General features: G+C 39.5%; 1 protein-coding gene across 11 annotated transcripts in view; it reads left to right on the top strand.

The window, feature by feature from the left end:
* The window catches only part of DEPDC5 (DEP domain containing 5, GATOR1 subcomplex subunit), a 123292-nt gene that overhangs the window by 1380 nt on the left and 102776 nt on the right, over nucleotides 1-19136 (top strand). For all 11 annotated transcript variants that reach the window (XR_002124067.1, XR_002124066.1, XM_019643168.1 and 8 more), the window contains exons 3-8: nucleotides 1865-1952; nucleotides 2355-2401; nucleotides 3567-3652; nucleotides 4819-4902; nucleotides 6347-6396; nucleotides 12891-12960. Coding sequence is in view for 9 of the 11 variants with exons in the window: in XM_019643168.1 (XP_019498713.1) it covers nucleotides 1865-1952; nucleotides 2355-2401; nucleotides 3567-3652; nucleotides 4819-4902; nucleotides 6347-6396; nucleotides 12891-12960 (425 nt within the window). In the remaining 2 variants the exon portion in view is untranslated. The remainder of the gene's footprint in view (nucleotides 1-1864; nucleotides 1953-2354; nucleotides 2402-3566; nucleotides 3653-4818; nucleotides 4903-6346; nucleotides 6397-12890; nucleotides 12961-19136) is intronic.

The following is a 19136-nucleotide window of genomic DNA, read 5'->3' as shown; positions in this document are numbered from 1 at the left end:
GAGAAGAGAAACTTACATTCAGTGAGAGAGAAATAGCAGATGTGCATAAGACAGGATCAAAGCACAAACCTTTATGTGGCTGCGAGACATACTGAAAAGGGGCAGGACATAGTGTGCTTATCCTGCACTAAATCAGAACCCAGAGTATCAGCTCTGCCTCTAACTTTCCCTGTGACTTTGGGCAAGTCCCTAGTTTACCATATCTACAAATTCAAGCCCTTTAAAATAGTTTTTCTGTTTCTCTTATCACATTGAGTCTATAAATCTGCAGAATAGGATGACAGTAACATGAGTTTTTTTCATTTTGTAAATGAACCAATTCCCCTTTTGTTCTAACAACCTTATTTGCTTTAGAAATTGGAATTAACAACACAAGTCTTTTTGAAATTGTATTTTAATATGCATTTGCTCCAAAAGCAAGGTCTGGCTAAAAGTGAAAACAATAGTTTTATATCATACAGTGTTGTGTGGATCAAGTTAGATGATGTATGTAAAGCATTTAGCAGAGCACCAGGCTCATGAGTGCAGCTCAATAAATTAGCCATTATAAAGACCAGGACAAGGATATACCAGGCATTGTTATTTTTTTTTAGCTGAGCCATCCTGCCACATTTTGGCAGTTCAGTGGCAGCTCAGCTCGGGCTGGGCATCAAACCGCTATTGCTCAGAGCTCGCACTCTTGAGCCAGCTCTTAACCAACTGAGCCACTCGGCCAGCCCCTACCAGGCGTTGTTATATTTAAAACATTTTCTGCTAAAATGTAAATCTGTGGTTAGCACTGTACTTGGTATGCAGTTGAGGCTGCCTAAACATTTGTGGAGCAGAATTGAATAGATAGCAGAAATAACTCTTGGCAGAGGGAAGGATACAAAGATATAGTGTATATAGTATATATACAATGTATCCAATTCTGCTTTTTCATGTGTATAAGACAAAGGAAGCTAGATGCTGTGCCCAGTCTCCAAGACTATGAATGAAAAACACATCCAACAAATACTAGGTGCGTACCTGTGCCAAACATAAAGATTATGAATATGACAGGGTCCCTTGTCGCTAAGGGGCTTTCAGCATGATGAGACAGATGTGCAAAAACGGAAATGATAACACGAAACAGAATACATGCTCGGAGCTTAATTTAGACTATGGAAGTTAGGGAAAGGCTTCACAGAGGATTTGGCATAAAAACTGTCAATGGAAGTAATATACCAAATAATTTTTTTCCCCTAGGCTGAACTTTTGTTGTTTGTATTTGAAATCTCGATATACTCATTTGTCATGGTTTTAGCATAATTAAAGACCATGTTTTTTCCCCCCAAATTAAAACAGGAAAAAAAATCACTCCATCTGTATGGTTCTGAGTATGTTATATTTGAAAGAGTTCTCCATCCCCATTGAGGAGCAGGGGTAAATAAACATATGAAATTATGTCCTCCCTACATTTTAAGGGTCTCTTCGGACCCTAATGTGAACTTATATCCGAAGTTTTTTTCCTGATCAAGTGCTGCCCTTGAAAGTCCAGACTTTATTTTTTTATTTCATTTGGCTTGATTTTTGTGACATATGAAAGGTGGTGGGCTTTAGGTAGAAGGAACCCTGTACTAGTCATCAGTCCTGGCTCTGCTGTTACTAGCTGTCTGCCCTTCGGCAAGTTGCTTTATATTCTAGGTTATTTCCTCATTTCTGCTACATCCACAGATATATTGTGAGAGTCACAATCAGCCAATATTTTTGTATAATTTTGGATAAATATAAGGGATTGTACTGTAATACCAACCTGATGATGTTATGAGTACTCAACGTGAGGACATACACTACAACCTGTCATGCAAGTGTTTTCTGCTTGAGATTGCTGAATTTCTTTCAGATGATGAGCTGGTCATGAATCCCAAAGTGTTTCCTCACATCAAGCTTGGAGACATCGTGGAGATTGCTCACCCCAATGATGAATATAGGTTAGTGTCAGACTAGGTTTAAGGGAATTAACTGGGCAACCTGCTGTTTCCAAGTGATATTTTGTCTAAGGGGCTTGAATGGCAAGACAGCTTTTTGCCTTTGGATAAAAATGCTCCTGCCCTATAGGATTTGATAAACCAATAATCTTTTAAAAAGTGGTCCATTCTTTCTGTTTTTAAAGCTGAGGTGACAGCTCTGTGAAAAATCTGTGGCATTTATCCTTTTCCTTGAACACAAGTGCAGAGTTTCTTTGTTTCTAAGGGAACTTTCTTCCATTGTTGTGCTGCATGTTACAACAATATGTCCAGAGTGATCTCTCTGCCATTTGTTGGTGGTGCAGAAAGCTAATTAGTTACTGCTTGCAGCATCCCATCTCTTAGTTGCTTTTTTTTTCTTTCCAGCCCTCTGCTCTTGCAGGTCAAGTCACTTAAGGAAGATTTACAGAAAGGTAAGAATTCCATCTCTCCTCAAGATTTTTACTCTTTACTGTTCCAGAAACTGCAAGAAACCTCTCTTTACAATCTCAGGGAATGAGGGCACAGTATTTCTCTCCTTATCAAATTGTGCTCCCTCTTAAAAAAAAAGGGTCAGATATCAAAACTGCCAAGGAATCTCATTTGTTAGCGTCTGGTACTGAAGAAACTATCTAATTTAGAGTCAGGAGGGAAAATTAATCTGAAGAGGTGAAGCTTTATACTTAACTCCAAAAGGAAAAAAAAATGTTGGCAAGCATGCTTTCTTAAATACTAAGTTTTTGCACAAAATATTTGTTAAGTGCCTACTCTGGATGAGGCTGGGAAAGAAACATGTTGATAATTACCTACAACATGTGCAGAACACTGACCTGAGTGCTGTTTGTAATCTCTTTATCTTCCCACCAACTCTTGAGTGAGATGAACTGACTTGCCTGAAGTCAGTGAGTGTAGGAGCCAGTGGTGATTCTGCTTACTTATTCTGGATGCAAATCCTTTCTTTTTTCTGCTAATGACTTTACCATGTTGATCAAGGAGTTAAAATGTTAATGATAGCAAATAAGGTAATACCCTAAATAGTATAATACTTAAAGGGGGAAAAAACCTTCTAATTTGCTCTAAAGGATTTTGATGTCAATTACTTCTTTATATTTCAGCTTGATAAGGAAACATTCTATAAAACCCAAATCCTAAGAGTGTCCTTATCCTCCCTACCCTCTGTCTCCTGCCACCTGTTACCAGATTTAAGGGCTAATTGAGAAGTTTCTTACTTTCTTTCTTAATCACCACCACTGTATTCTAAATAAAAAGGGATCTCTTACTGTTCTGAATTTCCACAGCTTTTTGACTTTTTTTTATGTAGCTTCATAAATTCTTTATTTTCTCTTCTCTCTGTGTCCTATTTCTGTCTCTCTTTTCTTTTTTAATTGTTTGGGCTTAGGTCTTACTTCACCTGCTTGTGTCACCTGAAAAGCAGAGAATTCTAAATTTTAAGCTCCTGGAAGGCAGAGAACATGCCTTGTCCATGGCAAAGGGTCAATTGTGTTGCTTGTTGAATGTCTGAATATTTATAGATTAGAATATATTTACCTGCATTTTTGCAGAATGTATTATCTGATCCAGATTTCTTTTCTGTTTCAGAAACTATCAGTGTGGACCAAACCGTGACACAAGTGTTCCGTCTAAGACCTTATCAAGATGTCTATGTGAATGTAGTAGACCCTAAGGTATGACTTTGTTCTGGACTTTATCTTTTGGAGATGATTGGCACCATTCCTCAAGATTGGGTCTCTAAGGAAATAATGAGTTACTTCAGTATAGTGTTAGACTATTAATTATGTGGTCACGTGTAGGTCATTTATTTTATAGGTAGTATGTAGGTTGCATCTAAAACCCTTCCCCCTCCCCCGTTTTTTTAAAGTTTGTCTTAAAAAGATTTTGTATATATATATGAATATATGTGTTTGGAGCTAAATGTAAAATTTGTGTAAAAATTTAGTATTAAAATACTAAAATTTTTTTCTCATTTTTCTTTTAGATGATGCTATAATAGGTAAAAAAATCATTGTCTAAAAGATATTATTGACATTATGAAGGGAAACAAAGCACACAGCTCAATGTCATGTTCGTGTGCCAGAATCAAGACTAAAACACAGAATTAGTACTGTGGCACTTTTTTTTTTTTTTTAAAGATTTTTATTAGGGAATCGGGGGGATGGGAACAGTGCTGGGGAATTGGGGGAAGGGGAACAGACAAGTTGCTGTCCTTTTGTTCTTCAGTCTAGTTGTGGAGGACGTTGCTTCACTGGCCCAAGTTGGCACCATCATTGCGCTCTTCCCGGGCGAGGCAGATCAGTCGCTGGCTTCTGGACGGCTGCTCACTGCGGCTGCTGGCCGCTCACGCTTGCTTCTGGCTACATACGGTAGCCCATGGCAACCCACTGCAGCAGGGACTGCAGCCTACACTGTCACCAGCGCCGGCGACTCACGGCAGCCCAGCTCCAGGTTGAGCTGTTGTTCAGCATCTTAGCTGTAGAGGGCAGTGTCACTGGCCCTCATGTGGGATCCGAACCGGGGCTCTCTGGCATCCCAAGCCAGTTCTTAACCATCGCGCCACTCGGCTGGCCCCTGTGGTACTTTTTTAACCTAACCAAGATACAGCTGCTGTACCATCTATTACAACTGATCATCTGTACTCAAAAGCCTTCTTTGGCAGAATAAAATTGTATTTGTCTGGATTCTGCTATTGAATGGTCTTCCAGGAGATTTTTGTTTTTTGTTTTTTGGATTTTTTTTTTTGCTAAAAGCTTTCTCCATAATGAGTGGGCATTATCCTATGACTATAAAGTGTGCCAGAGTAATGTAGAGAGATATATTTGATTATCCCTTTTAGGATGTGACCCTTGACCTAGTGGAATTAACCTTTAAGGATCAATATATTGGCCGTGGGGATATGTGGCGACTAAAGAAAAGTTTGGTAAGAGATTATTTTTTAAAAATCTGTTTTTCCATTATATTTATAATCCTGTTCATCATAAAGATGAGAAGATCTAGTAGGGAGAAGAGTTTAAAATAATTCCAAATTCTAGCATCACAGACAATTATTGTAAACACTGTGTGTATCTTCTTCCATTCTCTTTTTTTTTTTTTTTAAAGATTTTATTGGGGAATTGGGAGAGGGGAACAGTGTTAGGGAATCGGGGAAGGGGAACAGACAAGTTGCTGTCCTTTTGTTCTTCAGTCTACTTGTGGAGGACGTCGCTTCACTGGCTCATGTTGGTATTATCATTGTGCTCTTCCCGGGTGAGGCAGATCAGTCGCCAGCCTCTGGACGGCCGCTCACAGCGGCTGCTGGCCGCTCACGCTGGCTGCCAGCTACACACAGTAGTTTATGGCAACCCACTGCAGCAGGGACTGCAACCTACGCCATTGCTGGCAACTCATGGCAGCCCAGCTCCAGGTTGAGCTGTTGTTCAGCATCTTTGCTGTAGAGGGCAGTGTCACTGGCCTTCATATGTGGGATCCGAACCGGGGCCCTCTTGCATCCCAAGCCAGCTCTTAACCAGTGCGCCACTCAGTTGGCCCTTCCATTCTCTTTTTATAGTTTTTTTGAGTTCTTTTTTTTTTTGCTTGATTTTTGTGAGTGATTTTTGGTTTGAATATGAAATGATATTATTTTATATATGAATGGGACTTCAGTTTTCATATTATCACTTGATCTCATTTGCCCCTCGCATTTCCTTCTGGACAGGTATTTGTTACCCCTAATTTATAGATATGAAAACTGAGATTGAGAAGTTAAATGATTAGACAAGACTGGAAAGCTAGTAAGCGACTGACACTGGGCTAGAATTCAGATATTGTCTCTTCTAGGTTAGACTGCTTTTGCTGTACCCTCTTCCCATTTTTCTTATTTATTTACTTTTAATGAACATTTTCCACTTAAAATGATGAGTTCATCAGAGTTGTGAGCTGGTGCTGAAAATTCTCCTTGTTGGACTTCTTGAGTATTATAAAACAACAAATTATAGGTAGGATTTCCAAACAGTATATTTTCAGAAAAAAACGTATCTTCACTTATTTTTGATGGTGGGAGGAGGGTTCCATTTTCTAAAATGAGAGAGAAAATGAGAAATAAATGTTCTATATTTAAATGAGTATGTATGCAAACATATGGGAAGATAAGTATATTGGTGAAGCTGAGCACTTATCCACCTGGTCTTTAGTATTGTCTATACTTGCCTAGCTCTTAAGAACCTACTGTTTTACCTGTCCCAGCAGGTATTCCTATGGGATAAATCTATTACTCCCATGTTAATTGAACTTAAGATTGTTAAAAGACATTAGAAAGCCAGGGCAGTTTTTTGTGACCTTTTATAGCCTTGATGTGTTGTAGAATCTCTCTCTCTCTCTTCCCTTAGGTCAGCACGTGTGCCTATATCACTCAGAAGGTGGAATTTGCTGGCATCAGGTAGATATTACATCACTCTTGACTTACCTGCTAGTAAACGGGTGTAGGATCTAATGCAGTAACTTGGCTACAGACAGCGTTTGAGGTATATAAATGTCCATATAATAAAATGCACAGTAGCTTAAAATGTTAGATTGTTGTAGCTAAAACAAACCAGAAAACCCAAAATACTTAGAGTAATTTTAAGGTGAGTGAGAGTTGCTGAAGCCACCTGGTATTTTGTAGACTCATAGTTTTAGAACTGGAAACAGCATTATTTTTCTTTATTTTTAAAATTTTTTATTAAAATATAGCTAACATATAGTATTATATTAGTTTCAGGTGTACACAGTAGTTATTCAACATTTCTGTATCTAAAGAAGTGATCACCATGATAAGTCCAGCAACCATCTGACACCATACTGTGCTATCACAGTATTGATTATATTCCCTATGCTGTATATTACATCCCCATGACTTCCTTGTTTTATTTCTGGAAATTTAAAATTCTTGTTCCTCGTCACATCCCCCCACTTTATTTTTAATTTTTCCATTACAGTTAACATTCAGTATTATGTTAATTTCAGGTGTACAGCATAGTGGTTAGACATTTATATAATTTAAGAAGTGATCCCCCTGACTAGTCTAGTACTCATCTGGCACTATATATAGTTATTGCCATGTTATTGACTATAGTCCCTGTGCTTTACTTTATATCCTCATAACTATTTTGTAACTACCAATTTGTACTTCTTAATCCCTTCACCTTTTTTACCCTGCCCCAACCCCACTCCTGTCTATCACCGCGATAAATCTAGTACTCTGACACCATACATAATTATTACAATATTATTGACTATATTCCTTATGTTATACCCTACATCCCTATGACTACTTTGTAACAACCAATTTGTACTTCTTAATGCCTTCCACTTTTTCATCCGCTCCCAACCCCCTCCTATTTGCAGCCTACGCCGTCACCAGAGACTCAAGGCAGCCCAGCTCCAGGTTGAGCTGTTGTTCAGCATCTTAGTTGTAGAGGGCAGTGTCACTGGCCCTCATATGTGGGATCCGAATCGGGGCCCTCTGGCATCCCAAGCCAACTCTTAACCAATGCGCCACTCAGTCGGCCCTCCCCATCAACTTTTCACCTAATGATCATTTCACTTAGTTGTCCATTGATGATTGTTGCAAGATGATGGTTTTCTAATTCAGTCATCCTATTTTTATTAGGCAGAATCCTGTTGAAAAGAACTTTTACCAGCAACTAGGGTTATTTGATTAGTCTGAACGACTTGATCATTCAAGAAAGGATGAAGGATTCACTTTTTCCAAAAACGGATGTTTTAAAAGTTGGAGGGTCAGAATTTTTTGAAAAATCTTAGCAACTTAAAGCATAGTCCAAGAAGTGACGAAGTTTCGAGCAGAACAAGAAATGTGACCTAGATTCATGCCTTCTGATATAAGCTAGTCTCTTGGAGGTGGTGGGCCAGGATTCAGGAAACCTATATGCTACTCCTGTAGTGCCAATGATTGGCAGGGTGATGTGGTCAGGTCGAGAGTCTCTGAGTCTATTCATCTGCAAAATGAAATTGTTGATTTAGAATCTTTCTCTGTAAAGGACCAGATAGTAAATATTTTAGACTTTGGGCCACATGGGTCTCAGGTCTGTGTTGTAAATTATTTGCTTTTCTCCGCCATTTTGAAATGTAAAACTTGTTTTTAGATGTGGGCTATACAAAAACAGGAGATGGGCTTGATTTGGCCTGCAACTGTTATTTCCTGGGCTCTGGTTTAGAAACCTCGGATTTCTTTCATTTGTAAATTCCTTGTTTCTCTGTGTAAATGTCCTCCTGTACATGATGCTAGACAGAAATTAAAACACTGGCATAAAGGCAGTTTTAGACATAAAGATCTTTTCTAATATTTTGTTCATCCATTGTTAAATGTAAACCACAAAATCTTCTACCATTTTTCCAGAAGATTTCTTTATAGTCTTCCTACACTGAATCAAAAGTGTCTTCTCCTACCTACATGAAGCATGAAAAAGAAAAAATGATGCTCATATGAAAATAAAAGTCTATTCATTATTTGTATAAAGTCATAATAAATTATTAAAGGATTTCTCTGTAGTTGAGCCTTTTTAACCTGGTAAATTAGTCAATAATTAAGGATATATGAGAGTTTTATTATCTTGAGACCCCGCATTATTTTTCCTTAATAGATAAACATTTTGATTTTTCTCTGAGCACATTTGTAGTGTATTCTTTAAAATGTTAAAAAAACAGCATTTTAAGAAAATTAAGGAAAATTTTAAAAGACAAATATTGCACCTAAATCTTATTTCCTAGCAATTAGAATTGCTTTTTTAAAATATTGAACTTAGAAAATTAGTCTATTTGATTTCGTTATGAAGAGATCTTTTTCTCCCTGGTATAGTTTTTGGGACTGCTGACTAATTGTGGTTTCTTTTTTTACTTAAAAAATCTTTTGTTTTCTGACTAATACACCAGAGGGAACAACACCGAATAATTTCTGGCCCTGACTTCTCAGCTGTCCAGGAGCAGACAGAGCTGTGTGGAGAGTTACACTTAAAGCCCCTCCAGTTTAGGGGTTTTCCCACTAGATCCACCCCACTTCAGAGGATCTTCTGGGATCTTCCCTGACTTGAACTCTGATTCTATGGTGGTCATTCTCTTAAAATGTTTCCCTAGTTATAGAATTGATACTGTTAGGTACCACTTTGCCGCACATGCTATATACCAGGCAATATGCTAAGTATTTTGATATACAGTGCTTGCTTGTTGTGGAGAATTTGAAAAAGAATAGAGAAGCAGAAATCAAAACAATATTACCACTCAGAAGCAACCACTGTTAACATTTTGACATAGTTCTGTGAAAATATTGGGGTTTTTCCCCCCCTTTTGGCATGAGACCATATAGTATGTACAGTTTTATATACTGATGAAAACAAAACTCAAAACTCTGATTTTTAAAAATACGTATTTATTCTAGAAAATTTGGATACTACAGAGACTATAAAGAAGAAAATTTACAATGGTATATAAGCCAACTACCGACAAATAACTACAATTAAATTTTAGTGTGACCTTCCAATATTTTATTTGCATACATACATGTACAAACATGTATCTTTATTTAGATGATGATGCTATTTTGTATCCTTTTTCCACTTAAAAGCATATAAACATTTCTGGGGAAGTTAAAATCTTGTGTAAACATTATTATTTTTTTAAAAGATTTTATTGGGGATTTGGGGGGAGGGGAACAGTGTTGGGGAATTGGGGAAGGGGAACAGACAGGTAGACAAATTGCTGTTTTTGTTCTTCAGTCTAGTTGTGGAGGACGTCACTTCACTGGCCCATGTTAGTATGATCATTGTGCTTTTCCCAGGTGAGGCAATCGGTCGCCGGTTATTGGTCGGCCGCTCACAGCAGCTCCCGGCAGCTCACACCGACTGCCGGCCACTCACGCTGGCTGCCAGCCACTCATGTAGCTTATGGCAGCCTGCTGCAGCCTATGCCGACGCTGGCGACTCATAGCAGCCCAGCTCCAGGTCTAGCTGTTGTTCATCATGTTAGCTGTAGAGGGCGAGTGTCACTGGCCCTCAATGTGGGATCCGAACCGCAACTCTGCTGCTCAGAGATGGTGCTCTCAAGTGAGCTCTTAACCAGCTGAGCCACTTGGCTGACCCAGTAAACATTATTTTAATGGTTCTATGATATTCTGTTCTCTGGATACACAAATTTACTTAACTGGTCGCCACCACTGGACATTTACCGTATTTGCCGGCGTATAAGACGATTTTTTGGCCCTGAAAAATATGCCTCCAAGTTGGGGGTCGTCTTATACGCCAGGTACACTTCAGATAGACTGCCCATAGTGCTTTCCCCGTGCCATAGTGGCCTCCCGATGCCCGCCCACTTCATTCCACATACCGTTCAGGCATCAGCAGCGCTGCTGGGTGTATGCTCGGCTGTTATGCGATTTTGCTGTTATGCGATTTTACCACACTCGCAAAATCGCACACAGCCGACCATACACCCAGTATGATAGCGCAAAATCGCGAATCGCGATTTATGTATATGTTTGATTACATACAGCCTTGTGACAGTTTTCCTGCATGTCATAAGCATTTGAATATAAATTTAAATGTTGAAATCAAATCTGATATTGTTTTACCTTTTATTTGGTGTGTGGAAGGTGTGCGGAAGAGGGGGTAGTCTTATACGGCAAGTATATAACAAACTGTATTTTGAGTGGAAATGTTAGGGGGTCGTCTTATACGCCCAGTCGTCTTATACGCCGGCAAATACGGTAGGTTGTTCAAAGATGTGTAATGCAGTGACACTACGGTGACCATACTTTGCATTTATTTTAACTTTTTATTCACAGAATAATGAGACTTAACTGTAAAGGATAATGGAGATCACTGACCCCCAACAGCTCATTTGATAGAAAAGGGAGGGCAAATGACCTGCCCAAAATCCTAACCAAAGACTAGTGCTCTCAGGTCCCCTTCATCCTGATCTAGGGCTTGACACTATGCCACTCTGCGTTTAGTATGGAAGCCACGTATGCTCCTGGGTTGTGTGCTGGGGGATATGGATTTGGCATTTGCATGTGTTTGTGAAATTTCTTTCTCTGTTGAATCAGTAGAAAAGAGAAGAGATGCTGCCTCAGGGCCATTCTCAGTTCCTGTTTGAATGAGGGTTTATTTAGGCTTAGCAAAGGTCAAGGTTTTTTTTCTCTCTTTCTCTCATAAAAAACCATGGGAATAATCATAACTATTGTGCCATGTACCAAGTCCTCTCATTTACAGTATCTCCTCTCATTGGGTCCTCCCAAGAGGTCTAGATGTTAGATAGGGCAAGGTTCTTAACCACATTTACTGAATTTTTCAAAAAAACTGAAGCTTAGAAAGATTATGACTTGACTTCTACAGGGAATGGAGGCACAAAAATCTACGCCCAAATTTTGTAGCACCCTTTGTCTATGCATACTAATAGAAGTCGGTTGAGTGAGTGCATTATCAACAAGCTCATTTTAGAGGTCTGGGTAATTTGGTGTTCAGTAGCTTGTATGGAGAGTACTTCCGGCTAATAGATCTCATAGATCATGGGACATTCAGTCCTTTCTTATAATGTTAAAGAAACAGAAGTCCTTGCTCAAGTCAGGCTTACTGCAGTTGTCCACTCACAGACACACTTGGGCAAAGGATTAATAAGAAGCACTCTTGGTGAAAGCAGAGCTGAGACCCTGAGAAACATATTTGAAAAACAGACTTGGTCCAACCTTCATTTTACAGATGAGAGTGAGGCACAAGGAGCCTCCAGTGTTTCCCAGGTAGCCTGTGCTGTGATTCATGGTACACAGCATTTTCCTTGCTTTTGTTTTATCTTTTCCTCATTATTTTATGAGGACTGATTGTTTAGGGCTGGGCAGGCAACTGTATTGGAGTTGGTAGAATAGAAGGGCTTGCGTGATTGGTTGAAAGATGATTATAGGGTCCTTGGGCAATAGCTACCACTTCTCTGGAATAACGTTTTGTGTTACTATTTTCCCATTGATTGTTTTTGCTCATACAAATAGCCACTAGTACTCTTAACTGTTTTTTGTTTGTTTGTTTGGTTGGTTGGTTTTTTTGTAAAGCTGAGGCTCGGAAAGATTATGGCCTGTGAGCTAGACACTACATCTGTAGTGTCTCCTCCCCCAGCACTGTCCTGAGCAGCTTCCCTGAATTATCTGGTTTAATTCTCAAAACAACTCTATAAAGTAGGTGTCATTATCTCATTTTTTTAGTTAAGGACACTGAGTTATTTCCCCAAGGCCATTCAACTAGTAAGCGACATTCAGAACTGAGATACCTGCCTAGACTGATTTCACTCCAGATTGGTCAGCTCTGAAGGCCATGCTCTTTGTACTTTCCATTTCACACCTTGAAAAAGTTGCAGAGACGAAAACATCAAGACCCCCAAATGCAATAGCAACTTGCCACGAAAATTATTCAGTAGAATGGCCTCCATTGAATAGGGACCCTGTCCCTTCATGCCTCCTGACTGCCTGTCTTCTAATCCTGATATTAAGATGGATTTTGTTCTGTTGAAACTCATTGCATCAAAGCTGGTATTAGCAAAATTGTTCATGGTGCTGCTTAACTGTTTTTGTGACATGGACTCTTTAAGATTTGACAAAAGCTATAATTCTCTGCCCAGAAACCTTTGCATCATTTCAGAAGGTTCATAAATTCTCCGAAGCCCTTCCTTAGAGCTGCATGGACTCCCCAGATAAAGAGCTCCTGTTGTACATAATCAATATGCTCTAAGAATACTGAATGTTGTATAATCTGTTCATGGCGCTGTCTATGGAAGTCTATACCTGGCCAGGTCATTTGGGTGTAAGTAAGAAAGTAGAGTGAGCTACCCTGAAGTCACCTCTGTTTCTTCATGGTTTATATAAGACTTGTAATAACTTGGGTATGTATCTCCTTTCAGGGCACAAGCTGGTGAGCTGTGGGTCAAGAATGAGAAGGTCATGTGTGGTTATATCAGTGAAGATACCAGGGTAAGACTGATAAAATGCTTTTTGGTTTCGTTTCCCCATACCATTATGTCTAAGTCCTGAAATAAAAAACAAAATAGAAACAAGCAAAAACTTGCCATTCTCACAATGGCTACTGTCTGTCTGCCAAGGTGGGCTATATTGTAATATTGTAGGGACCTCTAAAATGCTAATGTTTTATAGTTGGAGCTCTCCAGTTTGGGGATGATCTTCATTTTCTTCTACTGAAGGAGGTCTATTTAATATCAGACACAGAGATGTAGTGTCTAGTGTGCAGACTTCAGTGCCCACTAATACATAACAAAAGTTAGTCTCAGTAATAGATTGTGTTGGTAAACACAAAGAGAGTCCTTTGCAAAGGAACCTCCTTTGCTGTCTATTCTGGTTGGAAAAATCCCAACTGAACAGCTGCAAATATTACCCATGCTGGTTAAGCCATCCACCCATTCTTCCTTGTTCTCATCCCCCTGGAGAGCAGTGGTTCTCAAATGGGGACAGTAGTTCCTCCCCAGGGATCTTTTGCCAATGTTTGGGGACATTTTTGGTTGTCACAACTGGGGTTGTGTTGAGGATGATGCTAAACATGCTTCAATGTATAGGACAGCCAATAAAGAATTACCTGGCCCCAAATGACAATAATGTTATGGGGGGCTGTTTTGTGCATTGTGGGATGTTTAGCAGCACTCCTGGCTTCTACCAGCTAAATACCAGTAGCACCTTCTACCCTCTTACTTTGCAAGTCATGAGAACCAGAAATGTCTCCAGACATCACCAAATGTCCCCTGAGGGAGCAAAATTGCCCCTATTGAGAACCAGTGCCCTTAAAGGTTACCACTATCTGAATTTTATTTTTGTAATTTGTGTGTGTGTATTGTTTTACCCTAAGTAGCATGTTATTTGTTTTGCTTAGTTTGAGCTTTATTAAAGTGGAATAAAAATCTATGTGATTTTTTTTTTTAAGCTAGCCTATTTCTACTCAATACTATATATATATATATTTTTTTTTTTTTAGCTGAGCCATCCTGCTACCTGTTGGCAGCTCAGCGGCTGCTCAGCTCAGGCTGGACTCGAACCGCTGTTGCTCAGAGCTCAAACTCTTGAGTGAGCTCTTAACCAACTGAGCCACTTGACCGGCCCTTCAATACTATATTTTTAATCTATAATTAGGAGTGTATTTGCTGGGTCATAGGTGCCACTTTGTAAGATAATGATAATGCCAAATTATAGTTTTCAAATTCTTTGTACCAGTTTATATACTCCTAGTAGTAATATATAAAATCTCTTACAGTTTTTCACTTTTTCCAACACTTGGTCATAAATTTTTAAAGTTTTTGCAACTCCAGTGGGCATAAGTTGGTATTTTATAGTGATTTTAATTTGCTTTTCCCGTTTTCTAGAAATTCACTGTTAAGCATGACTTAACAAAGACCATGATATTTTGGCATATGCTTACTTACCTATTCAACCTCATTCATTCCTTTATTTAACAAATAATATGGAAGCACCTCTTTTGTGTGTGTCAGCTACTGGGATTGTTTTGTTTTTTTAAATCTGGTCCAGAACAGTATCAGTGAACAGCCTTCATCCTAGAGGGGAATTTATTTATTTATTTATTTTAAAGATTTTATTGGGGAATTGAGGGAGGGGAACAGCGCTGGGGAATCGGGGGAAGGGGAATAGACAAGTTGCTGTCCTTTTGTTCTTCAGTTTAGTTGTGGAGGACGTTGCTTCACTGGCCCATGTTGGTATTATCACTGCACTCTTCCCAGGTGATGCAGATCGGTCACTGGCCTCTGGACGGCTGTTCACGGTGGCTCTTGGCAGCTCACACCGGCTGCCGGCGGTTCATTGCTGGCTGCCAGCCACACACGGTAGCCCATGGCAATCCACTACTGCAGGGGCTGCAGCCTATGCCGTCGCTGGCAATTCATGCCAGCCCAGCTAGCCCAGCTCCAGGTCAAGCTGTTGTTCACCTTACATCTTAAGATGTTGTACATCTTAGCTGTAGAGAGCAGTGTCACTGGCCCTCATGTGGTATCCGAACCTGGGCCCTGCTGCTAAAAGCTGGCGTCCCAAGCCAGCTCTTAACCAACGCGCCACTCAGCGGCCCTCTAGAGGGGAATTTAAAGAGGGGAATCCCCACTCCCTGGGGCTCCATGGTGAACAATGCAGACCAAATCTCTCCCAGTAAGGAGCTTATAACCTAGTGGGGAGTCAGCCACAACTAGGCATTCATTCCATAAATGTGGTAATTACAGATTATGATGAGTCCTTCAAAGGAAATTAATTGGGTACTGAGAAGGCCTCACTGAGGAGGGCTTCCTTCGTAAACAAATGAGATAAATTAAAAATTCTGAGGGAAACAGGACATTGAGATGGACTATTCTATCTCCTGTTATTACAGGAGACTTTTCTTTACAAAGATGGGCAGGGGAGGTTTCTCTGAGAAGGTGCCAGAAAAGTGAAACTTAGCCAGCATATGGAGGCTGAGGCAATGAGTGTTCCAGGCAGAGGAAACAATCGCAAGAGGCCAGCATGACTGGAGCACAGGGAGAATGTCAGTGGTAGGTAGTCAAGTTCCCGCCAATTCATACCGGGAGTTGAGGGCCATTTATTCTAAAGACAGTTGAAATCCATTGAAGGATTTTAAGTGGAGGTGTGATACATGAATTATGTGTTTTAAAGATCACTTATTCATTTAGTTGGATTTTGTTGAACAAAAAACCCAAAGTAACAGTGGCAAGTTGATGCTCAAAGGTCAACCTTTTTCTCTCCTATAAAAGAAGTGCATAGGTAAGCAATTCATGGCTGGTACGTCCGTCACAGTTATTGGTGATTTAAGGCTTCCTCTGTCTTCCTGTTGGGCCATCCTCAGGACTGGGCTTCCCTGATACAGCTAGAGCTGCTGTTACCACATCCATTTCCAGGCAGAGGGAGTTAGGAAGGGAAGAAAGACAAGAGGGATACATCCTCCAGCCAAGTCAGCTTCCTTTAAGGATACAACACTTTCATTTACATCTTACTGGCCAGAATTTAGTCACATGCAGCTAGCTGCTCAGACACTGGGAGGTTTAGTCTTTTGGTTGGGTCTCTTGCCTCCCAGAATAGACAGCTTTCCGTTTCTTAGGAAGAAAGGATATTGGATAGGTATCCACAGTATTTGCTATAGTTCCTCTGGCTCTGGTGTAGAGAGTTGTTTGTAGGGGCTAGAGCAGAAGCAGAGAGATGAGTTAGGGAATTAAAAGAAGTGGCATGGACTAGAGCAGGAGCTGTAACAATGGAGAGATGTGGGCAGCTTTGAGATACATTTTGGGTTAGAGTCCACAAAATTCACTAATAGATTGGATGTGAGGAGTGAAGGAAAAAGAATTGAGCAGCTGGGTAGATAGATGTGGTATCATTTATGAGATGGGGGAGATGGGGAGGAGACTGTTGGGGGAATTAACAAGCTGTTTGTGAGATGCCTGTTGGACACCTGAGTGGAGAAATCGGGGGTGGCAGTTGATTCTGGAGCTTATTTTGTCACTTCTCCCATATATCTCTCCCACCATGTCCTAGCCTTGGGAACCATTCATTGTTCCTCAGACATGACGCAGTCTCTCTTACCTCCTTGTCTTTGCACAGGCTGCTCTTTCCTACCAGGGAAAGACCCTACTTTCCCCTATCCCCAAGCCACTCTTCATCCTTCAGTGCTAGTTTCAGGCTTTCATGCCTCTGGAAAGCCTTTCTGGTTCGACCACCCTCAACATGTGCATATGTTAGCATGTATCACATTGTGGTAGATGTTTGCTTGCACGCCTGCCACCAGACTTTAGACACTTCGTGGGCAAGGAATGTATCTTTTGCCTTTATATTTCCAAGTTCTCTGGCATGGCTCCTGGCATGCAGTCTTTCAGATGTTTGTTGAATGAAATTTTAGACATGCTTTCCTCACTCAATAATTCATAATCTGATTAGGAAAATAAGAGTTTAGTGTATGAAAAGAAATGATCACTACAAAGTTTAATTAATATCATAAGATCCTCTTACTTTAGATGAACTTTATAACCAGTTCAGTTACCTGGTTTTCAAGCCCACAAAAGATTAGAAGTAGCAAACATAACAGGAAAGAGTATAGATGTCTACAACTTATTTTTATATAGAAAAAGTAGGATGGACTGATTGATAAGTAAAGGGATGGGTAGGTGGCCATAGGTAAATGATAAAGCAAATGTCATTCAGTATAGGATTTTGGTGGTGGGTATGTGGGTGTTTGCTTTGTGATTTTTTTCAACTCTTGTATGTTTGAAAATTTTCATAATAGAATAATAAAAAGAACCCCAAGCTTTAAATTAAGAATGACAACATAAACTGTATTACACAGATATAGCTGTATTTCTCTATAAAAAATATAATAGGAAAAGTTCTAACCAACATTAACTAGAATTTTTCAAAGTATCTTTGAAAGACATTCAAATGTAGTAAATGATTGATTCACCTAAAAAAGAAGGAAGGCAAACGGCCCAATTAAAAAATGAGCAAATGGTTTGAATAGACATTTTTACCAAAGATGATATACAAATGGCCAATAAACACATGAAAAGATGCTCAACATCATTAGTCATTAGGGAAATGTAAATCAAAACTATAATGAGATACCGCCTCAATCAAAACCACTAGGATGGCTATAATAAAAATGAAAAAAAAATTTTTTTAAAAGATTTTATTGGGAAATTGGGGGAGGGGAACAGACATGTTGCTATTCTTTTGTTCTTCAGTCTAGTTGTGGAGGACGTCACTTCACTGGCCCATGTTGGTATTATCATTGAGCTCTTCCCGGGTGAGGCAGATTGGTTGCCGGCCACTGGACGGCCACTCATGGCGGCTCTTGGCAGCTCACGCCTGCTGTCAGCCACTCACGGTAGCTTATGGCAGCCCACTGCAGCTTCACTGCAGCCTACGCCGTCGCTGGCGACTCATGGCAGCCCAGCCCCAGGTCGAGCTGTTGTTCACCATCTTAGCTGTAGAGGGTGTAGTGTTACTGGCCCTAATGTGGGATCCGAACCTGGGCCCTGCTGCTCAGAGCTGGCGTCCCAAGCCAACTCTTAACCAACACACCACTCGGCCGGCCCCAAAAAATTAAAATTAAAAAAAAAAAGAAAATAACAAATGTTGGAGAGGATGTGGAGAAATTGGAACATGCATACACTCCTGATGGGAATGTAAAATGGTGCAGCCACTTGTGGGATAGTTTGGCGATTCCTCAGAAGGTTAAATGCAGAATTACCAAATGACCCAGAAGTTGTACTCTTATTGTACATAGCACCATTATTCATAATAGCCCAAAAGTGCAAACAACCCAAAATGTCCATCAACTAATGAACAGATAAACATAATATGGTATAGCCATACAGTGGAATGTTATTCAACAAAAAAAGTATGAAATGATTCATGCAACACCATGGATGAACCTTGAAAACTTTATGCTAAATGTAAGAAATCAGTTACAAAAGACCACATATTGTATGATTTCATTTATGTGACGTGTTCACAATAGACAAATCCGTAGAGACAGAAAGTAAATTATTGGGTTGTCAGAAAAGTCATGACACATTTTTGTAACAAAAAACATAGAAAAAATACCTCATGACTTTTCCGACAACTCAATAGTGGTTACCAGGGGGAGAGGGTTGTAGGGAGTAAATGTTAATGTTTATGGTGTTTCTTTTTGGGGTGATAAAAATGTTCTGGAATTAGATAATGATGATGGTTGCATAACATTGTGAATGTACTAAAAACCACTGAATTCACTAAAAATGGTGAAACTATGTTATGTAAATTTTATCTTAACAAAAAAATCTAAAGAAAAAGAAAAAAGGAAGGGACCATTAAGAGGATAATTTGAATATAACAATAATTGACACTTTTACAGTTTCAAAAAAGTTCTAACCAGCATTAAATGGAATTTTTTAAGGTATCTTTGAAAGACTTTCATATACAGTAAATGATTTAAAAAATGTAAAACACAGACATAACTAAAAATATCACTGTATATATTTGTGTACACACACTTTAGAAATAATGGAGTATATTAACCAGATCTAGAGAAGTATCTTTTTTTTTTTTTTAAAGATTTTTATTGGGGAATTGGGGGGATGGGAACAGTGCTGGGGAATTGGGGGAAGGGGAACAGACAAGTT

The sequence above is a fragment of the Hipposideros armiger genome, unplaced genomic scaffold (genome assembly GCF_001890085.2).
Source record: "Hipposideros armiger isolate ML-2016 unplaced genomic scaffold, ASM189008v1 scaffold_75, whole genome shotgun sequence".
In the NCBI taxonomy this organism is placed as follows: domain Eukaryota; kingdom Metazoa; phylum Chordata; class Mammalia; order Chiroptera; family Hipposideridae; genus Hipposideros; species Hipposideros armiger.
This window is presented reverse-complemented; position numbering and strand designations above follow the sequence as displayed.